The sequence below is a fragment of the Limulus polyphemus genome, unplaced genomic scaffold (assembly GCF_000517525.1).
Source record: "Limulus polyphemus unplaced genomic scaffold, Limulus_polyphemus-2.1.2 Scaffold111, whole genome shotgun sequence".
Classification (NCBI taxonomy): Eukaryota; Metazoa; Arthropoda; class Merostomata; order Xiphosura; family Limulidae; genus Limulus; species Limulus polyphemus.
In genome coordinates this window covers 58,444-76,847 of record NW_013665721.1, presented here as the reverse complement: position 1 = coordinate 76,847, position 18,404 = coordinate 58,444, and the positions used below count along the sequence as shown (strand labels likewise).

At 30.9% G+C, this 18,404-nt stretch overlaps 1 protein-coding gene across 3 annotated transcripts in view; it reads right to left on the bottom strand.

Annotated features, from left to right (window-relative positions):
• Positions 1–18,404, bottom strand: part of LOC106471353 (endophilin-A-like) — a 52,735-nt gene that overhangs the window by 24,123 nt on the left and 10,208 nt on the right. For all 3 annotated transcript variants that reach the window (XM_022400681.1, XM_013931955.2, XM_022400687.1), the window contains exons 3-6: positions 10,630–10,698; positions 7,011–7,083; positions 5,628–5,762; positions 3,184–3,317 (exon numbers count right to left, since the gene is read on the bottom strand). In XM_022400681.1, the coding sequence (XP_022256389.1) occupies positions 3,184–3,317; positions 5,628–5,762; positions 7,011–7,083; positions 10,630–10,698 (411 nt within the window). The remainder of the gene's footprint in view (positions 1–3,183; positions 3,318–5,627; positions 5,763–7,010; positions 7,084–10,629; positions 10,699–18,404) is intronic.

The window sequence follows — 18,404 nt, the reverse complement described above, 5'->3', positions numbered from 1 at the left end:
CTGTTATTTTCTCTACCCTATCTCAAAACAGGATTGGTCAAGTCGACCTACCTTGTAACCACCACAAAAATAATCGAAATAAACCTAAATTAACTTTTTTTTTTAGAATGACTTCATATTGTAACATGAAACTACATTCGTTTATCCCAAGTAGATCTAAGTTTGTAACATTATACATCTATTTACAATTAAATTTTATTGTTTTATTGACCTTTGAACCATATTTAATTACTTTCTGTGTCATTAAAAGTTGTAAATCAATCAGAGAACTTGCAGGTCACTTTGCACTATCAAATTACATTACCCACAAGCTTCTCGCAAGCGTGCCTCATTAATCATGAACCATTTTAATTATTATTATTATTATTATTACTTATTTTACCTAATCTAGTCTTAAATAACTTAAAAAGATCTGTATTTTTAGATTTTAGTTACTTTTACAACAATAAATAAAGAATAAATACAAAAAACAAGAAATAAAGTACTTACCTAATCTTCTTTTTTCTTGCTGTCGAGTTTCAAAGAGAGTTAACCCTAATTTTTAATACTATAGATAGTAATGCACTGAATAATTTTTATTTAATTAAATAATGCACCAAAGAATATAGACTAATAACATACAAAGAGTAGACATATTCACTTACCTCTCAAAATTTTCCTGGCATTCTAGCTATGCGATAAGAGCCATTACAAATTCATACTACCTAGTCGTTAACATTCCCATGGGAACGATGTTGCTACTCTGAGTGAAAGTGATGATTATCTGTTCAGAACACAACATTATACAATACGTTATTTGACAGATGAAAACCTTGACTTTCTATTGGTTATAGGTAATATATAATGAAATGTAAGAGAGAAATATCAACGAATTGTGAAAGAGAAGATGTGACAGGTGGGTGTAGCAGGAGGGGTCTGATTTTCTATTTGATAGGTCTGTAACCAAAGAAAATAGAAGGCTATAAAAATTCTGGTCTATTTGAACAATAACGAGTTTATAGAGAATAATTTACATTTAATTTCATACATTTTTGAAAGGTGATGGATGAAATAGGGATGATGACATGCTAAGACAAAATGTGCCACATGGGTCACACTACTGGAAGTTCAGGATTTTTTTAATATTCCCCCTATAGAATTAAGAACTTAAAACTTGTATACTATTAAAATATGAATTATTAGCTAAGATTTTATGCTATTCTAATTGGTAAAACATAAACAAAAAGTACTTTAATAAAATTTTAAATGTAAGACACTAAAACCTTGTGTCATGTGCAGTAAAGGATACCCGGGGTGATAAGGTTAAAGAAATTGAATTTGCATTATAGCAGCAATGATCATTAAACTGTAAAAGTGAAAATAGTAGTTCAAACATTAAATTTGAGCAATAAGCCCATAGGTTCTCTCGTTCACCTACAGAATTAATAATTGTATCAATAAATCATCAGATTAAACTGCTATTTAATCATTTTCAAAACTTGTATTATCTTGTTAAAACTTCAAACAACTTTTTTAGAATCTGACATACTGCTATTTTTTCCTTACAGAAAATTACCAGTATATTTAAATTTACATATAAGTAACCTGGAGGAAGAGGTACTGTAACAATAATATTTAAACTTACTTGTTCACTAAAAAAAAATTATTGAAAAACTAGTCTAAATTGGTGATTTTATCATAATATATTAATTGTTTCACTTTTATCAATTTCTGTAATTGCATTTTTATGCAAGCTTCAAACTGTGTATGAAATACCATATGGTAATTCAAAAATTGATTTGACCAAGGATACTGGTAGCAAAAATACTTTTCCCTAACCTGACTGAACACCATTTATGAAAGTCAGGCTTTAGATTGCCAAAGATTCTTTGTCAGTTTAAGCTGAAAGTGATGATTAATGCAATTGGCAAAGCAGCATTTCAAATGATGTGTTAATGAAAGCAAATAAAGTTGATACTGACTGGATATAAAGAAAGGAAGTTTCTGATCAAGAACTAAAAATACTGAAATTAAGACAAAAGGAAGTATTATTAATTTTTTTTCAAAAAAATGTTACAAAAACAAATTTTGTAAGTTTTATCACATAAAAATAAGAGAAAAACTAAATCAAATTATGTAACTTTTTAAGAATTAAACTAGATTGTCTTTAATAAGCAATTAAGTTCCATGCAATTCAGGTTAAGTATTTCCACTGTGAGAAGGAAAAAAAAAGTCAAGGGATATAGGTGCTTGACCTCTGGTCTGGTAAGGGTTAACAGATTGCTGAATTATATTTTGACTGGGTTTCATTGCCGATACATTACTTGTTGTGTGTATGGGTTTTTTCACTGGAGGCGTGGTGAGTGTAAGCACTCAAGTCTGTACCCCTATTGAATTTTCCATGACTGCTGACTGGTTTCTCATCTGTTTTTTGGATTTTGTCTGATAGATGGGATATCCCCGATGCTTTTGGGTGCAATTACCACAGGCAATCTTTGTTTTTTATATATATTTTGTTTTACACATGCACACACCCTTGATTTAGACTCCCCCTCCCCTGGAGAGGTTACTGTGGATGCTCATGGTTGTGTGGTAGATTTTTTTGAACTATTACTATTGATATTCTAGTCTATTCAGTATTCACACAGCTAAAATGAATATTTTTTCGCCACGAATGTTGGTTTTTACAGTTATTCTTTAAACTGTGCTTATATCGTTAGTTCGATGAGCAAAAAAAAAAAAAAAAAATTAAGAAGAATAAATTTGAAACTTTCAGTAACTTAAATTGATTTAGATGATAAGCACTGTGATTGTAATGAAATATCTACTGTGATCCCACAAAATATGCTTTGATTTTCAAAAGCCATTACGAATTATTCTCAAATACCTATGAACTTTCAGTGTTGGTCTAAACTGTTTTATTATTTACTGAGAAAAGTTGCCTCTTGGTATTCATAAACATCTGTTATCATATTAATTAAACCTTAATTTGATTAAAAAAACTCAAAGCTTTCATCAAGCAAAGATGATAATTAAGCATATTTTAATGCAAAAACAAGATGTTAACAGTTTAAGACTACATATATTTTTTTTGTTAGTTCAGCAACTGTTAACTTAGTATATATATATATATATTATTATTAACAATATTAATGTTACTTATGAAAAAGACAACCATTTATGAATTTGGTATAACTTCCTTACCAATACATCCTTTAAATCCTTTGTCTGAAGATGATGTAGAGGTTCCAGAAAATTTTGTTTTACACTGTCTTCTAGAGCAAAACGCACTTCCGCCATCTGCCTTAATGTCTCCCCTGTTTCTATTAGGCTCTGAGCTGTATACAACAGTACAAGAAATTATCATCTATGAATTCAACACTTAAAGAAGACACTTTAAAGAGCTTTTGGTGGATTATCTTGTTACTTATTTATTACTCTTATTATATTAAAAATACTTTAAGTCTTTCTTTCTAGTCTCAAGGGTCAGAGGTATTCTTAATACACAGTTTAAACTATAAGATATACACTCAATCAAGATATATATACACACACAATCACAATGAAAATTTATGCAGAAGATTCTGTTAATCTGCTATATACTCAACAGAAAAGTTATTGCATAAAAGATAACTCCAGTATCGAATTGAATTATAATAATATACAAATCTGCTAAAATCTTTATGAAAGTGCTTTACAGATTAAAAATAAATAAATAAATACATATAGTAGGTTAGATAAAGCCTAACACTGCTGGAAATGTTCTTAAACACATTTTACTTCCAAATTACCATTCATTTTATTAGTCTAGTGGAAAATCAAAAGGAAAAATTACAAAGCAGTTAAATCTTTAAATAGGTATTATTTTAACTTGATTTTACTAGTCCCAGAAGCACCACCAACAGGGATAAAAATCAAAATATGTAGCCATGTTCAAAAATTTTCTTCTGAGTGAATTAGTTATGCATAAGTTGATTTGATAATTAATTTTATTTTACTAACTCCACCTGGCAGTAATTTATCTAACTGTGGTCTATAAACTATGTCAGTATTCTGTGGTCACAAAACAAAAAATAAATTTAATTAGAGATTCAAACAATTTGGCACAAATTCCTTTTTTTTGTACTTAAGTACGTATATACAATATTGTAAATTATGGAAGAAGTAAGTGAAAAGTTACGAAAGGTAAATAGTATGGAAATGACACTTTTTTTTTATGAAAATGAACTGTATCAGAGTACAGTCAAGTGATTGATAGTTTACACTATGATTGGTTGTTAACCAACAAAGGAATTACCACACCAGTACAGTCTATAAACGTACAGGCATTCATACTATACCTAATAGCAGTGTTAATCAAGCCATTGCTCCAATGACTCAAACTACAATGTTTTTGCTGGTCAAGGATACTCCACGTGAAAAATTGTGATATGGTTTCCTGTTTCAGTAGGAGCTGTATGCAAGACTCTGAACAGGGTGTGTGAAAATGGCAATGTTATTAACATAAGTGACTAAGGTAGAAAAGTGAGACTTTCCACAAGTGATTTAAGTATCTCACAGTGCACTCTTTATAAGATAGATGATTGTCAAATAGAGATTCTGCCAATGAACTTGCTGTAAATACAGATGTGAATGTTACCTCAAGAACAGTAAAACAGACACTAGAAAGAAGTAGCTTCAATGGATGAGTAAGCTGCTCAGAAAGTGGTGCTGAGAAGAGATAACCAAACCAATAAGTTGAAAAAAAGATCACTAACAGTGGAATAGGCAAAGCTGGAGATGTGTGCTCTTTATACATAAATTCAAGTTTGAACTGTTCAGCAACAATTAATGCCAGTTTGTTTGGTAGCAATAAGGAATGATATGGTCAATATACAACATCTGCAGTGAAGCATGGTGGGTGGACAGTGTTTGTAATCTACACAAAACCGATAGCATCCAGACTGCTAATACGTACACTATCTATTCCCTCAGGTACACAGATAATCGGGTATGGATTCGTCTTTCAGCAAGACAATGATCCCTAGCATACAATAAATGTGGTGAAACAATATCTTGAATGCAAAGAAGTTGATGAAACAACGGGTTGTTCTGCAAAAGTCATAATATGAACATTCTAGGATGTTTGGGTTTCTTTAAAGTCTGAGAAGGTCAGTAGTTTACCTACTAACTTGGCTGAATTGTGGATAGTAATACAAGCAATAAAACAATATTTCATAATCAAACACCGATAATCATATGGCAGCAGGAAAACAAGATGTAGTAGTCAGTGTAAAGCAAAGAGCTCACATACACATCTTTTGTATTTGCTGTGATTATGTTCTGTACCATTAATAAAGTGGGGGGGGGGGCAGGAAGATCAACTGGCTTGGGCCTCAAGCTCAAAAGGGACCTCAAATTTAGACACGCTATTTTTTTTGCAATTGTTAAGTTTCACGACCTGTTTTTATATGCCTCCCAATCAGACCAAATGTGAGACACACACACACTCAGCTTAGAGCTGCAAATTGACTTACCATAGGAAAAACTATTAATTTAATTGGCTAATACAATCAATACTTTTATATTTACGGATCATATATACAACACCTCAAATACACACCCTTGTTGTTAATGGTTAACAAGAAAGGGAAAAGTTTCTAACTAACCAAATATGTTCTCTTCTCCAAAATTCATTCCATATTTGACCATCTCATCTCCAAGGATTCCTTCAGGCTGAGGATAAGCATGAGTCTTGGTTCCTCCTCGTAATTTTGAACTAACCACCATTTTTGCCCTCGAGGCTATTACAACAGTGAGATAATTACAATCTGCTTGTTAAAAATTATCATAAAAAAATCTAGAAATTTTTTATAAAGTAACAATTCTTTTATAGTTGCCTATTTTCAAATGCTTGCAAGGAATTAACATGTAGTAAAAATTTAAAGATAAATTGGTAAAATGTATTCAAAAACCTTAATAAACCATAACTATTAGGCTTTTATTGGCAAACGCAGTTGCCAGAATGTTTATGAGCTCATTTTTGGTTCTATAGCTGTGTAACATTTTACCACTAAATAAATTTTTATAGCAATTCCCATACTTATTATTATTATTATTAATAAATTTAAAATTTTTACTAGGATAAATTTAAAAATTTTAATTGCAGCTTCATACAAAATTTCAGAAAGATGCATAGGGTATAAAATATCAGCAGTGACAAATTGAAAAAAATATATAACGTTTTTGTCCATTAGGCCTACAATGTATGTTATACTATTGAAGTTTACCCACCAACTTAGTTATGCTATAACAGTGATCAATTCATAATGAATTTTTCCCTTTTTTTTTAAATTGCCCACTGTCTAAACTTACATATACTTAAAAGACAACACTGTTGCCAAAAGCCTATAAAGTTATAATTTTAGATAGAATAAACAAAAGCTGTAAAAAGCTCAACTACAGTAATATTTAAACCTAATAGTTTATTTTTCTAAAGGATAAGTTGTCTGGGCATTTGAGAATATTCTCTTTGAAGTTCCCAATAATTTTTTAAAACAAAGTTTTTTCAATCAATGTTTATCTTTAAGTGCCCAGACCTCCCAATATAACCAAGTATTCTACTGGAATCCTGCTGCAGCATAATTTATTCAATTTGGTTTCACATAAAATTGCAATAAACTTCTAAAAATCAAGAAATTCAGAATTTTTTAGCTGACTTCTAGCCATTTTGGGGTAGTAATATATATCTCATTAGTACTACAGCCCTCTTTAATTATAAATTGTCCTTTTACAACAAATATTATGTAGAAAACAGACATCTACTTACATAGCTATATATTTGTTAACAAACCAAGCTACTTAAACCTGTTTTAGAAATTTTTGCAATGTTGAATTTACATATATAAATATAGATTTTTTTCAAGGTTAGTCACAAAGTTTGGAAAGCTGGTATCAACAAGGTTAACCACGAGGTCAGGTGATGTAAAAATGACATAGCACCTGAACCAGTTATATCTATAGGTGATTTGAATTATCAAGCACAAAAATACCTGGATTGGGTTGGAGGAATTCCTTTGTCTTGGTTATCAGTTCTTCCACTAACTCATTCAGCAAATCTACTTTCTATTTAAAAAGCAAAAAACAATACAAGTTCTTAATTTCAAAGCACATGGCATATGATAATTTTTTATTTGTTTGGCTGCTTTCAACCAGGGTAAAAATTGTTAAATAACCATTCAAAATATGAAGCCTACAGAATTCACACTTACCTTTTTTTTTTTTATGTTTGATGATTTTTGTTTACAAAGTTTATATTGATTTAACATTTTAATTTTATTAGCTAATAGACTTGAAACTTTTAAGGAATGATGAAAATAAAATTCTTAAATATCTAGTAGATATGGAGCAGATAGACATCATGAGAACGTAACCAATAATAATAATAAACAAAATGGAAATTTACATAGTAATTGGTCTTAACTTTCAGCAATTGCAATGAAAAATAAAAAAGATTGTAGTGTCTATTTTAGAGAAGAACTGACAGTCAAAGTTGTCAAATTACAATAAGGTTTCTGAAATGAAACAAATCAATTTATATCTACGATGAAATTATACTCCTCAAAAACACAAATTTCAGAAACATCTAATTCTATAACACCCTTTATGTTTGAAGATATACGACAGTGAGACTAGCAATAAATTAACTCGGCAATACAAAGTGGCCGCTTAATATCATATTATGGAAGATTAGGGAGAATTAGATATATTTCACTCCATCCTTCTTAGAAACTTGGTACTGAATTGAAACTTCTGGTAATATTAATATTATAAAACTATAATTATATGAATGGCAGGAATTGTATCTACATTCCGGGCACCTTCAAGATATGGTAAAATACCTAAAAAGAATACTTTTTTTAAGTTTCAGTTATGTTCAAATAAACCCAAAAATATGATTTTGTTTGAAAATGGATTAATAACTATTGAGGTATTTGTCATAATAAAACAAATTAAGAACAATCAATATTTTGATATGTTAGAATTATCCATAAAACAATGTCCAAAACATGATCAAAATGCAAAAACTGTACACTGTCTACATTATATGCACTTATTTATTTATTTCCTATACTGACGTCACTTTATCTAAACAGGTCATATTGTTGGGAAGGTATTGATACCAAATATACTATAACATTTTTGCAAACAGCTGGAAAATAAACCTCTACATTTAATGCTAACAGTAGCACATCTTGAGGTAGCACATGATTCATCTATGCCTACTAAACAGATTGTAACCATACCCATTATTCAGTTTTACTAGATGTAACATATGTAATTTTCAAACACAGCTGAAACAGAAAATTTGGCTAACAATATTTTATTTCTTGCATTTTAAGATTAAAATACTGTACAAAATAAAATTATCTTTAAAGGACATAAAATGACTTGCATGTAGAGGAATAAATTAATGCAGCATTCACACATACACACATTTATATAAGTGAAAATTATTTGTGATATTTTATCTTCAGTAAAACAACCTTTAATAATAAAAACAATGTAATTATGATCACAGATGAAAGACTTATCTTCAATTATCTGTACTTCTATCAAATGTTCAAAAACAAAGCAAGAGAAGAGACTTGCATACAGAAGAAGCTGCAGTATTGATGTTTAATCAGAGCTGAAAAACTACTGAGAAAAACTCATTATAAAAACTATCTACAAAACAAGACATTACAGAAACCTTCAACATCAGTGGGATACAAACAAACAAAACTACACCTCTATACATCAAAGATCTCGGAAAGAAGCAAAAATTAATTTTGAATAATTTTAGAAAATGAGTTACATTCAAGAGCACTCTCTTCTAAACATCTTAGGAGTGCAGGAAGGTGCAATGAACCATTGTCACCAATTATCAAGCTGTGGTTCTCCATCTGTGCTGCAACTAGTGGTTCCTCAACAAGCTCAGAGGCACAAAATTCTCCAGGCTTTGCATAACACACAGACTGGAGGGCACCAAGGTATTACATGTACTCTTCTTAACAGAGGCACAAAATTCTCCAGACTTTGCATAACACAAAGACTGGAAAGCACCAAGGTATTACATACACTCTTCTTAATGTTCGATAGCCATTCTAGTGACAGCATTTGAGTCAAGATGTTCAATACTGGTGTAAGCACTGCATGGTGTGTGCTGCCCAGAGAAAGAGCCCATCTAAATAGTTAAACTTCAACAAAAAATAGCACTAGATATTGTTGGTTCACTCCCAGAAACTGAATGAAGTACTCAGTACATATCAGTTATCAGCAGCTACCTCGCCAAGTGGACCACTGGTCAATATTTTTGCACAGCCCATATCTGATGTATTTACAGAGCACTGGAGAGCCTGGTTTGGAGCACCTGAAGATATTCATAAGCTCTTGTAGACTAAACAGCTTTTAGCTCTCCTGTAAAAGGCAACTGTTCATCATGCTGAATAAATACAACTGCTACTGTTGTACTAAATAAACACTGTTTTCACTGTGTTCTCACATTTGTGTCCAGTCTTCTTCTTTCACAAAGTGAATCAGGTTCAAAGAATTCAGAATTACTTCGTAATATATTTCCAGGTTGGATCTCCTGTTATTCTGCCAACCTAACTTATACACTCTTGGGAGAAATCAGTTTTATCTGAGAATATCACATTACAAACAATAATTACTACATAAACCTGATTGGTAACAAAATTCTATGAATGGTAATTAGAGATGTGCAGTTAACCTGATTAATCAATTAACACTAACATTGATTATTGTCCTGTAAAGTTATCCATTCATCCAATTTCTGATTAAATTTGTTAGTGTCACATAAAATTGTCAATTAATAAAGATTCTGAGTAAATCAATTAATATCACTAAAATAATAAACTAATCAAAAATAGTGTTTCTGATAATTCCAATTATTCATGAAATCAAAATGTAACCACTATGACTGCTCATTATTATTTTTGATTAATTCAAGTTTGTTCAGCTCAGTTAATGACATGACCCAAAAAAATAAGTGTCAAAATGGCATTTTGATGATCCAAAATAATGACTAATTTTTTTACCCACAATAATCTTATACTCCACTACCTCTGACAAATGTATTCAGTTTATTTTTGTAGAGTGAAAATGGACCTAAAGTATTTAAGTACTTGATTACCTTGATGTAATTTCTGTTCACCACCATTGCTTGATTGCTTCATATAGCTGTTTGTATAAAACTGTAAACTTGATCTTATGTTAGCCTGTACCTAGACAATGTTTAGTATTTTCCTGATTTATAATCAATGTTATGAAGTAACATTTATTTTCATCAACAAAAATATATATCGATTTTAGTAGAGAAGTCTTATGAAAATTTGTAAGGAAAAACCCATGGAACAGTATTAATTGTATTTAGAGTTTGTTACAGGTTTGATACCACTTTACATACATGATAAATTTGTGTAAACATCATACAATTTAAAAAGTAACTTCATCATACATTGTTGTACCTGAAGGTGTCTACATTTATATCTAAATTCAAGCATAGAGATCAGTAGGTTTCAGAAGTTTAAAAATCAGTCTCTTAAATATGGTTCTAATTGGTTATCTGACCATTTTTACAGAGTTGCGTAAAGAAACGTAATTACTTACTCTTTCCATTTCCATATATTCCTCTGTAAACTTAGTTCCCTCTGCTCCACCAATCTTCTCACTCATATACTGTAAGAATTTAGAAAATTATTAGGTGTGTCTGAGACAACCTATCATTAGCAGTATTATTCAAATGTTTAACATATCTGTTTTTAATTTTATTATATTTTTTATCATAAAGATTATTTTACATTGCTATCTTAGTATCTCATTTTACAAATAACTAAATCTCATAAGCAAGCTGAACTTCACAACTCAGTTGTAAGATATTACTAGGATTATGGTTGAAAATACTGATAACCATGAAGGTACCTAATTGACTATATTATGCATTGTAAACACCTTAACTGAAAGAAAGAAAAAAAAAACTAATAAAGCATAATCCTTTGCCTTTAAAGTCCAATTAATATAAATAACATAATTAAAATACACCACCTAGCATATATTTTAGGTTCTATCTTTCTATTTATTATCATTAACTTTTATCTGTTACTTACTATTCTTAGGTGGATTTCAAATTGTCACAAAATTTTATTTCAGTTATTTTACAAAATTGTTTTAAACCAAAGCTATTTACCAATGTACAATAAAGTGTATACTGTGAAAAGAATTCTCTATTAGGCAAAATAAAGTTAAACACTAACTTGTTATAATTGTGTACATAAGAAATATAATACAAATGAAACTTTAATCTATTCTGTGATAGGTTGTTTAGGCAGAGTATTCAGGATGAAACTTGGTTGAATGGATGGCAAATGCCTGTTGCAGAAACACAAGTACAGAGGACGATGTTTCGAAAGTCTTATGCCTGAAGACGAAAGACTTTTGAAAAGTCATCCTCTACACATGTGTTTCTACAACGGGCAGTTGCCATCCATTCAACTAAACTTCACCATAACTTTAATCTATTTTAATTTTATGCTCCTAGAAAAATGTAACATCTCACAGATTTTACTATTTATTACATGCAAATTCCTCAAAAGTTTTCAGAATTTCAAAATGATAAAAATGTAAGGGAATTACTCAAGCATCAGAAAAATGTATTAAGTCATAATAAAGGTGTGAAGGAAGCAAATTAATACACAATCTTTTTTTCTTTGTTTTTTACATTAAAACAGGTTGTTTTTCATAATTTAAAAGAGGAACAGTTTGGCCTCTTCCTACAAATATGCAAATTACTTTGGATTAATTTTTTCTTCAACCCTTAAGACATTCATTGATCAATCAATTCAAATCTGTGTTATGTAATAAAACAGTATTAAACTATATAAAAATAATACAAACTAATGTGTTCTGTAACATTTCTTTTGTATTTAAAACCACATTTATTCAACTTATTTTTCTCATGAGCCTTGCAATAACCAATTACACCTCTAAAAAATCATTTATGTAACTATCTATACTTCTCTTTCATAACTAATGATGCCCTGTTTAAGAGGTTTTGCTTATCAATGAGTATATATTACACCTACAGTTATCAGTAACGAATGATAAGTAGATCAGAAGATAATAATTTGCTACATACAGCATGATATGCATTATTTTAATGAACAAAATTTATCTGGAAATTGTCACAGTGACATGACAGTTTTACTGATGTAACTTTTTTAACAGTCAGGATATGCAATAAAACCTTTTTTTAATGACTGAAAATATTTGTATTTGTAATTTCTCTCTATTGAAATTATACACAAATAATAAATTTTTAGAAACGTGTAGGTGTAAAATCTGAAAAGTATATTTTGCACTTAATTTGTACAGTGAGTGAAATTCCTTTTATCGTATGTAATTATGTAAAGTGTACTATGGCACTATGTTTACAGTTATATATGAATCTTTCTCTCAAGATTATTAACTTGTAGAAAGTAGAAAACAGGGTCTTAGGTTCAAAGTTTTCAGAAGCGATATTTGTATTAAAATCATTTTTATTATCACACAAAACTATCTATAGAGGGAGAAAAAAAGGAGTACAACTGTATATGTTTTTCAATATGTATTGTGCACAAGTTAACAGGAAATTATGTGGCTTCTAAAAAAAAGTATTTCAAGTTTTAAGACTTGTGGTATGATAATGAAAGTAAATAAAAACTTATTTTTCACACAACATTAAATAATAACAGTAGTAGTCTAAATCACCAATAAAAATGTGTTTCAATCTTGATGATATGTCAAGTCTCAGATTTGGGAAGCATGATTATCCCTACAAGTACAGTTTAAGGTAGTAGGACTGTAACAAAAATAGTTATACAGATAATAGACTCTGAGTAAACCTACCCCACCATATGTCCTTGTTTAAAAATAACTTGAAACATCTGTTCTATACAATATCATTTTTGACCTCTAATAACAATATGTAAAGGATATTATGAATGCACTAAAATGTGAAAAGATAGTTTTTTTAAATCAAGTACTGATATTATAAACTTAATTCTGAAGTACTTTTCTACAACTCAAATAGAGAAATTGAAGGCTTCAATAAAAATAGGTATCTGTTGTCCCTTTCTGGGGTCATTCAATATTGTGATATAACTTAAGAAGGTGTGTAAGTTTGTCAGCATAAAAATATCAAAAGATAAGTTTAAAAATTCATATAAACTGAACGATATAAAAACTTCGTACAAAAGTTTTTGATGTTGTTGTTTTAATAATAAATGTTTTCTTTGATATTTTAACGCACATGTTCCTATAAACCCAAAGAAACGTTTTCTTTGTGGCACTGGTTTGGTAAGAACAAACCTCAGCATGAGGTGAAGGATCGCAAATACGTAAGAAATCCTTGCTCTATTTCCGCCACAGATAAGTTATTTTTAGCGACATATAAGCTCTTCTCCCCTAGCGGCAGAAAATCATTAAAAGAAAGGGATTCAAGGTCAGGACGGTAAAGCTATGCCTCCCAACTAAAACTTAATCTAAACTCAAAATGTGATCAAAACAATTTTGCTAACTTTATAATTGTGCATTTTTAAACAGAAAACAAATAATTATATTTTAAATCACTACAGGTAGAATGATGTTTAGTTAGTAAGGTGTACAACATACAGTCGTTTGGCATTTCAAAATAGTGATAAGACTTATTATTATCGCGCTAAATGTCGGAGTCTTGAATGTGTTTCAGAAAGTCACGTATGTAAACGTTTGGTGGGAAATTAAGGTCCAAGAAATGAATAAGTATCGTATCCATACGGTTTACATTCTACATTCTATCAACCCGTTTCTTTATTATTATTTATCTTAACCATTATCCAGTCCATTTTCACTCAGTTTTTAATACTACTCAACTTTGAATTCGTGAACTTTATTGCGAATTTTCTTTATGTAAACCTTAAATATGTAAATTAAAAACATCTTACGAACTTAACGCAGCACAAACAGAAATTTCTCAATGTTGAATGATTAAATAACTCACTTAGAACAAGACTTTTTTTTTTACATAATAAATTCTGGAACTTCGTTATACTACAGATGCTTTTATCCCCACAATCCTTTTACTTTGCCAATTTCCGATTCGAAATTACAGGAGTGTAAAATTAGAATTCACGATCTATCTTGTCTTCCGTAAGTCACTACCCAATAGATCTTTATTCGTCTTTAGGCACTCGACTCGCAATCTGTGGGTCGCGGGTTCGAATCCCCGTCACACCAAACACCTTTCAGCCGTTGGGGCGTTATAACGTGACGGTCAATCCGACTATTCGTTGGTAAAAGAGTAGTCCAAGAGTTGGCCATGGGTGGCGATGACTAGCTGCATTCCCTCTAGTCTTACACTGCTAAATTAAAGACGGCTAGCGCAGATAGCCCTCGTGTAGCTTTGCGCGAAATTCAAAAACAAACAAACAATCGCCGTTAGTTATGCTGCACAATTACAGAAACGAGTTTTGAAAGCAATGTATAGACTCGGTTTCAACACTGAAAGTGTTTCAGAAAAAAACTGACGAGTTTTGGTATTACGCGAAAGGTCTTCTAGGCAGCGACGTATGAGAGATAAATTTGAAATGTTATTTTTACACACCTACAATTTTAAACAGTATACGCTTCCTTCCATTGAAAGAAAACTAAGGCCTTAGTCATACTACATTAGCAGAATAGGCATACCCCCTAAAAAATAATAGAACTTTGGAGAAACTATCAGTCAATGTTTTGTTGTTGTTGTTTTTACATGTCTGAGTAGCCCATCTATTACTTACTATTGTTTTCTTGGTTACTGATTAATAGTGGTGAGTATCTCATCATAGTAGTCGATACGATACTGTTGCGTCAGCGAGGTCACGTGACTAGTGTCACGCCCCCTGCTTTCTGGAAATATCTTGTACCTTCGTGAATCGTCGGGAGATTACTAGATATAGGGTAGTCTGGTATATATATAAGAGGGTGACAACGTGACGGGACAATAATATGTGTGTAGACAGTGAGTAATTGATCTGCAGTCAGAAAGTATTGTTGAAGTTAACGTGCTAAAACAAACGCTATAACAACAATCGCCCTTACTTAATAAAACTGGTTTATTCTTTCCGAATATAACTTTACGATACACTTAATTTCAACGTTCCGACGAAACTTTAGCGACACAAGTAAGTTACGGAAAGTTAATTAACAAACGGAGACTAACAATAAATTCAAACTCGCAAAATAGAAATGTCATTAACAATTTCAAACATGTTTAAACCTTCCAAAGTGGAACTTGTTGATAAGTTAGAACTCAGTGAGGTCTTCCAAAGTGGAACTTGTTGATAAATTAGGACTCAGTGAGGCTTCACAAAAACGAAATATTGTTGATAAATTCAAACTCGCAAAATAGAAATGTCATTAACAATTTCAAACATGTTTAAACCTTCCAAAGTGGAACTTGTTGATAAGCTAGAACTCAGTGAGGCCTTCCAAAGTGGAACTTGTTGATAAGCTAGAACTCAGTGAGGCCTTCCAAAGTGGAACTTGTTGATAAGTTAGAACTCACTGAGGCCTTCCAAAGTGGAACTTGTTGATAAGTTAGAACTCAGTGAGGCCTTCCAAAGTGGAACATTCTGATAAGTTAGAACTCAGTGAGGCCTTCCAAAGTGGAACTTGTTGATAAGTTAGGACTTAGTCAGGCCTTCCAAATGGAACTTGTTGTAAGCCTGTGTAAACTTTGACGAAAAAGAGACAATTATTTAAAGTTCTGGATACAACTGTGATAACGAATATTGTAAGGAATTCTTGTACATACGTTTGACTTGTTTTGAATATATTATTTTAAAACAAGTGGATTGTGTGCTGTCTGTTTATTGTTCAAATTTATCACCAATAAGTCACAGACACCTACTGTAAAGAATTCGGCCCTCATAAAACTGACACTCTTGACATCTCTGTTACTTGGTGTTGTACTGTGTTATTTTTCATATTTTTGACTTCGCTAGCCTAAGCATTTTACAACACAATGTCTACTACATATGAGTAGCATATCAGCTAGTATTTTAGCTGCCTTAAGTCCATATCAGCTAGTATTTTAGCTGCCTTAAGTCTAACTGAGCAGATAATTTCTCGACTTCAGGATAGTGATTTCTGGCAAATAAAAAACAGACCTGAAATTCTGTCTTTACACACCACCAATTTTAAATCCACAACGTACTAGTTAAGAAGATTTAAAAAAAAGTACGTTTGTTTGTTTGCACGACGGTCATCTCCACTGTTCCCACTACAGTGATGAAACTCTGGTTTTTGCTCTATAAGTCTTCTCTGTGCCACCAGTTCGCGCGTTAGACTGCTGTATGTAGCACTGTTGCTAGTAATGTGAGAAGGCTTATAACGCTAACAACTGGGTTTCAATACCAGTGGTGGGTAGAGAACAAATAGCCCGTTGTGTAGCTTTGTGCTTAAGAACAAAGAAACAAACACAATATAATGTAGCATTTTTAGCGGTGGATCAAATTATAAATAAGGTCTAACAAAGCAGTGATGTTATTGGTAGTATAAATTCTTCTTCTGTTTTGTAATCTTGAAATCTTTTGAGAAATTTCAAGTTTCGCTTCTCTTAAGAAGAATACGAGGCTGAACAACGATGATAAACAGAAGGAAAACTAAAGCTAATATCCACGAATAACTCTTATCACTGACCAAAGGCTCGTGCAAGGTGAAGTCGTTGTACGTTTCCATGGTAACTGAGCAGGTTTGTAATTTGAACTTGTTTTGCTGATTTGTTCATCTCTCGTTTTTAGTGTTCATCATTTGATTTTCTTCCTCTCTCACCATTAAAATACGTTCTTATTTAGATGTGAAGAACATTTCTCAGTCACTACCGAAATTAGGTGATTTTTAAGACTAATGCCATGTACATTTATAAAGACCTATTTCAAATTCTCGCAGGAACGTTGGAGACGAACTACGTGTTGCTGCAATTTCAGCGTATAAATATACATTGTTTTCTCAGAAAAAACGTTATTACTTTAATAATTTATTACTAGTAGAGAACGTTATTACTGTAGTAATTTATTATTAGTAGAGAACGTTATTACTGTAGTCATTTATTACTAGTAGAGAACGTTATTACTGTAGTAATTTATTATTAGTAGAGAACGTTATTACTGTAGTCATTTATTACTAGTAGAGAACGTTATTACTGTACTAATTTATTACTAGTAGATAACGTTATTACTGTACTAATTTATTACTAGTAGAGGACGTTATTACTGTACTAATTTATTACTAGTAGAGAACGTTATTACTGTACTAATTTATTACTAGTTTGTTTTTTGTTTTTTTTTTTAATTATGCACAAAGCTACACAAGGGCTATCTGTGCTCTGCCCACCACGGGTATCGAAACCCGGATTCTAGCGTTGTAAGTCCGCAGACATACCGCTGTGCCACTGGGGGGCTTATTACTAGTAGAGAACGTTATTACTGTAGTCATTTATTACTAGTAGAGAACGTTATTACTGTAGTAATTTATTATTAGTAGAGAACATTATTACTGTAGTAATTTATTACTCGTAGAGAACATTATTACTGTAGTCATTTATTACTAGTAGAGAACGTTATTATTGTAGTAATTTATTACTAGTAGAGAACGTTATTACTGTAGTAATTTATTACTAGTAGAGAACGTTATTACTGTAGTAATTTATTACTAGTAGAGAACGTTATTACTGTAGTAATTTATTACTAGTAGAGAACGTTATTACTTCACTAATTTATTACTAGAAGAGAACGTTATTACTGTACTAATTTATTACTAGTAGAGGGCGTTATTACTGTAGTCATTTATTGTAGTAATTTATTACTAGTAGAGAACGTTATTACTGTAGTAATTTATTATTAGTAGAGAACATTATTAATGTAGTAATTTATTACTAGTAGATAACGTTATTACTGTACTAATTTATTACTAGTAGAGGACGTTATTATTGTACTAATTTATTACAAGTAGAGAACGTTATTACTGTAGTCATTTATTACTAGTAGAGAACGTTATTACTGTAGTAATTTATTATTAGTAGAGAACATTATTACTGTAGTAATTTATTACTAGTAGATAACGTTATTACTGTACTAATTTATTACTAGTAGAGAACGTTATTACTGTACTAATTTATTACTAGTAGAGAACGTTATTACTGTAGTCATTTATTACTAGTAGAGAACGTTATTACTGTAGTAATTTATTATTAGTAGAGAACATTATTACTGTAGTAATTTATTATTAGTAGAGAACATTATTACTGTAGTAATTTATTATTAGTAGAGAACATTATTACTGTAGTAATTTATTACTAGTAGAGAACATTATTACTGTAGTCATTTTTT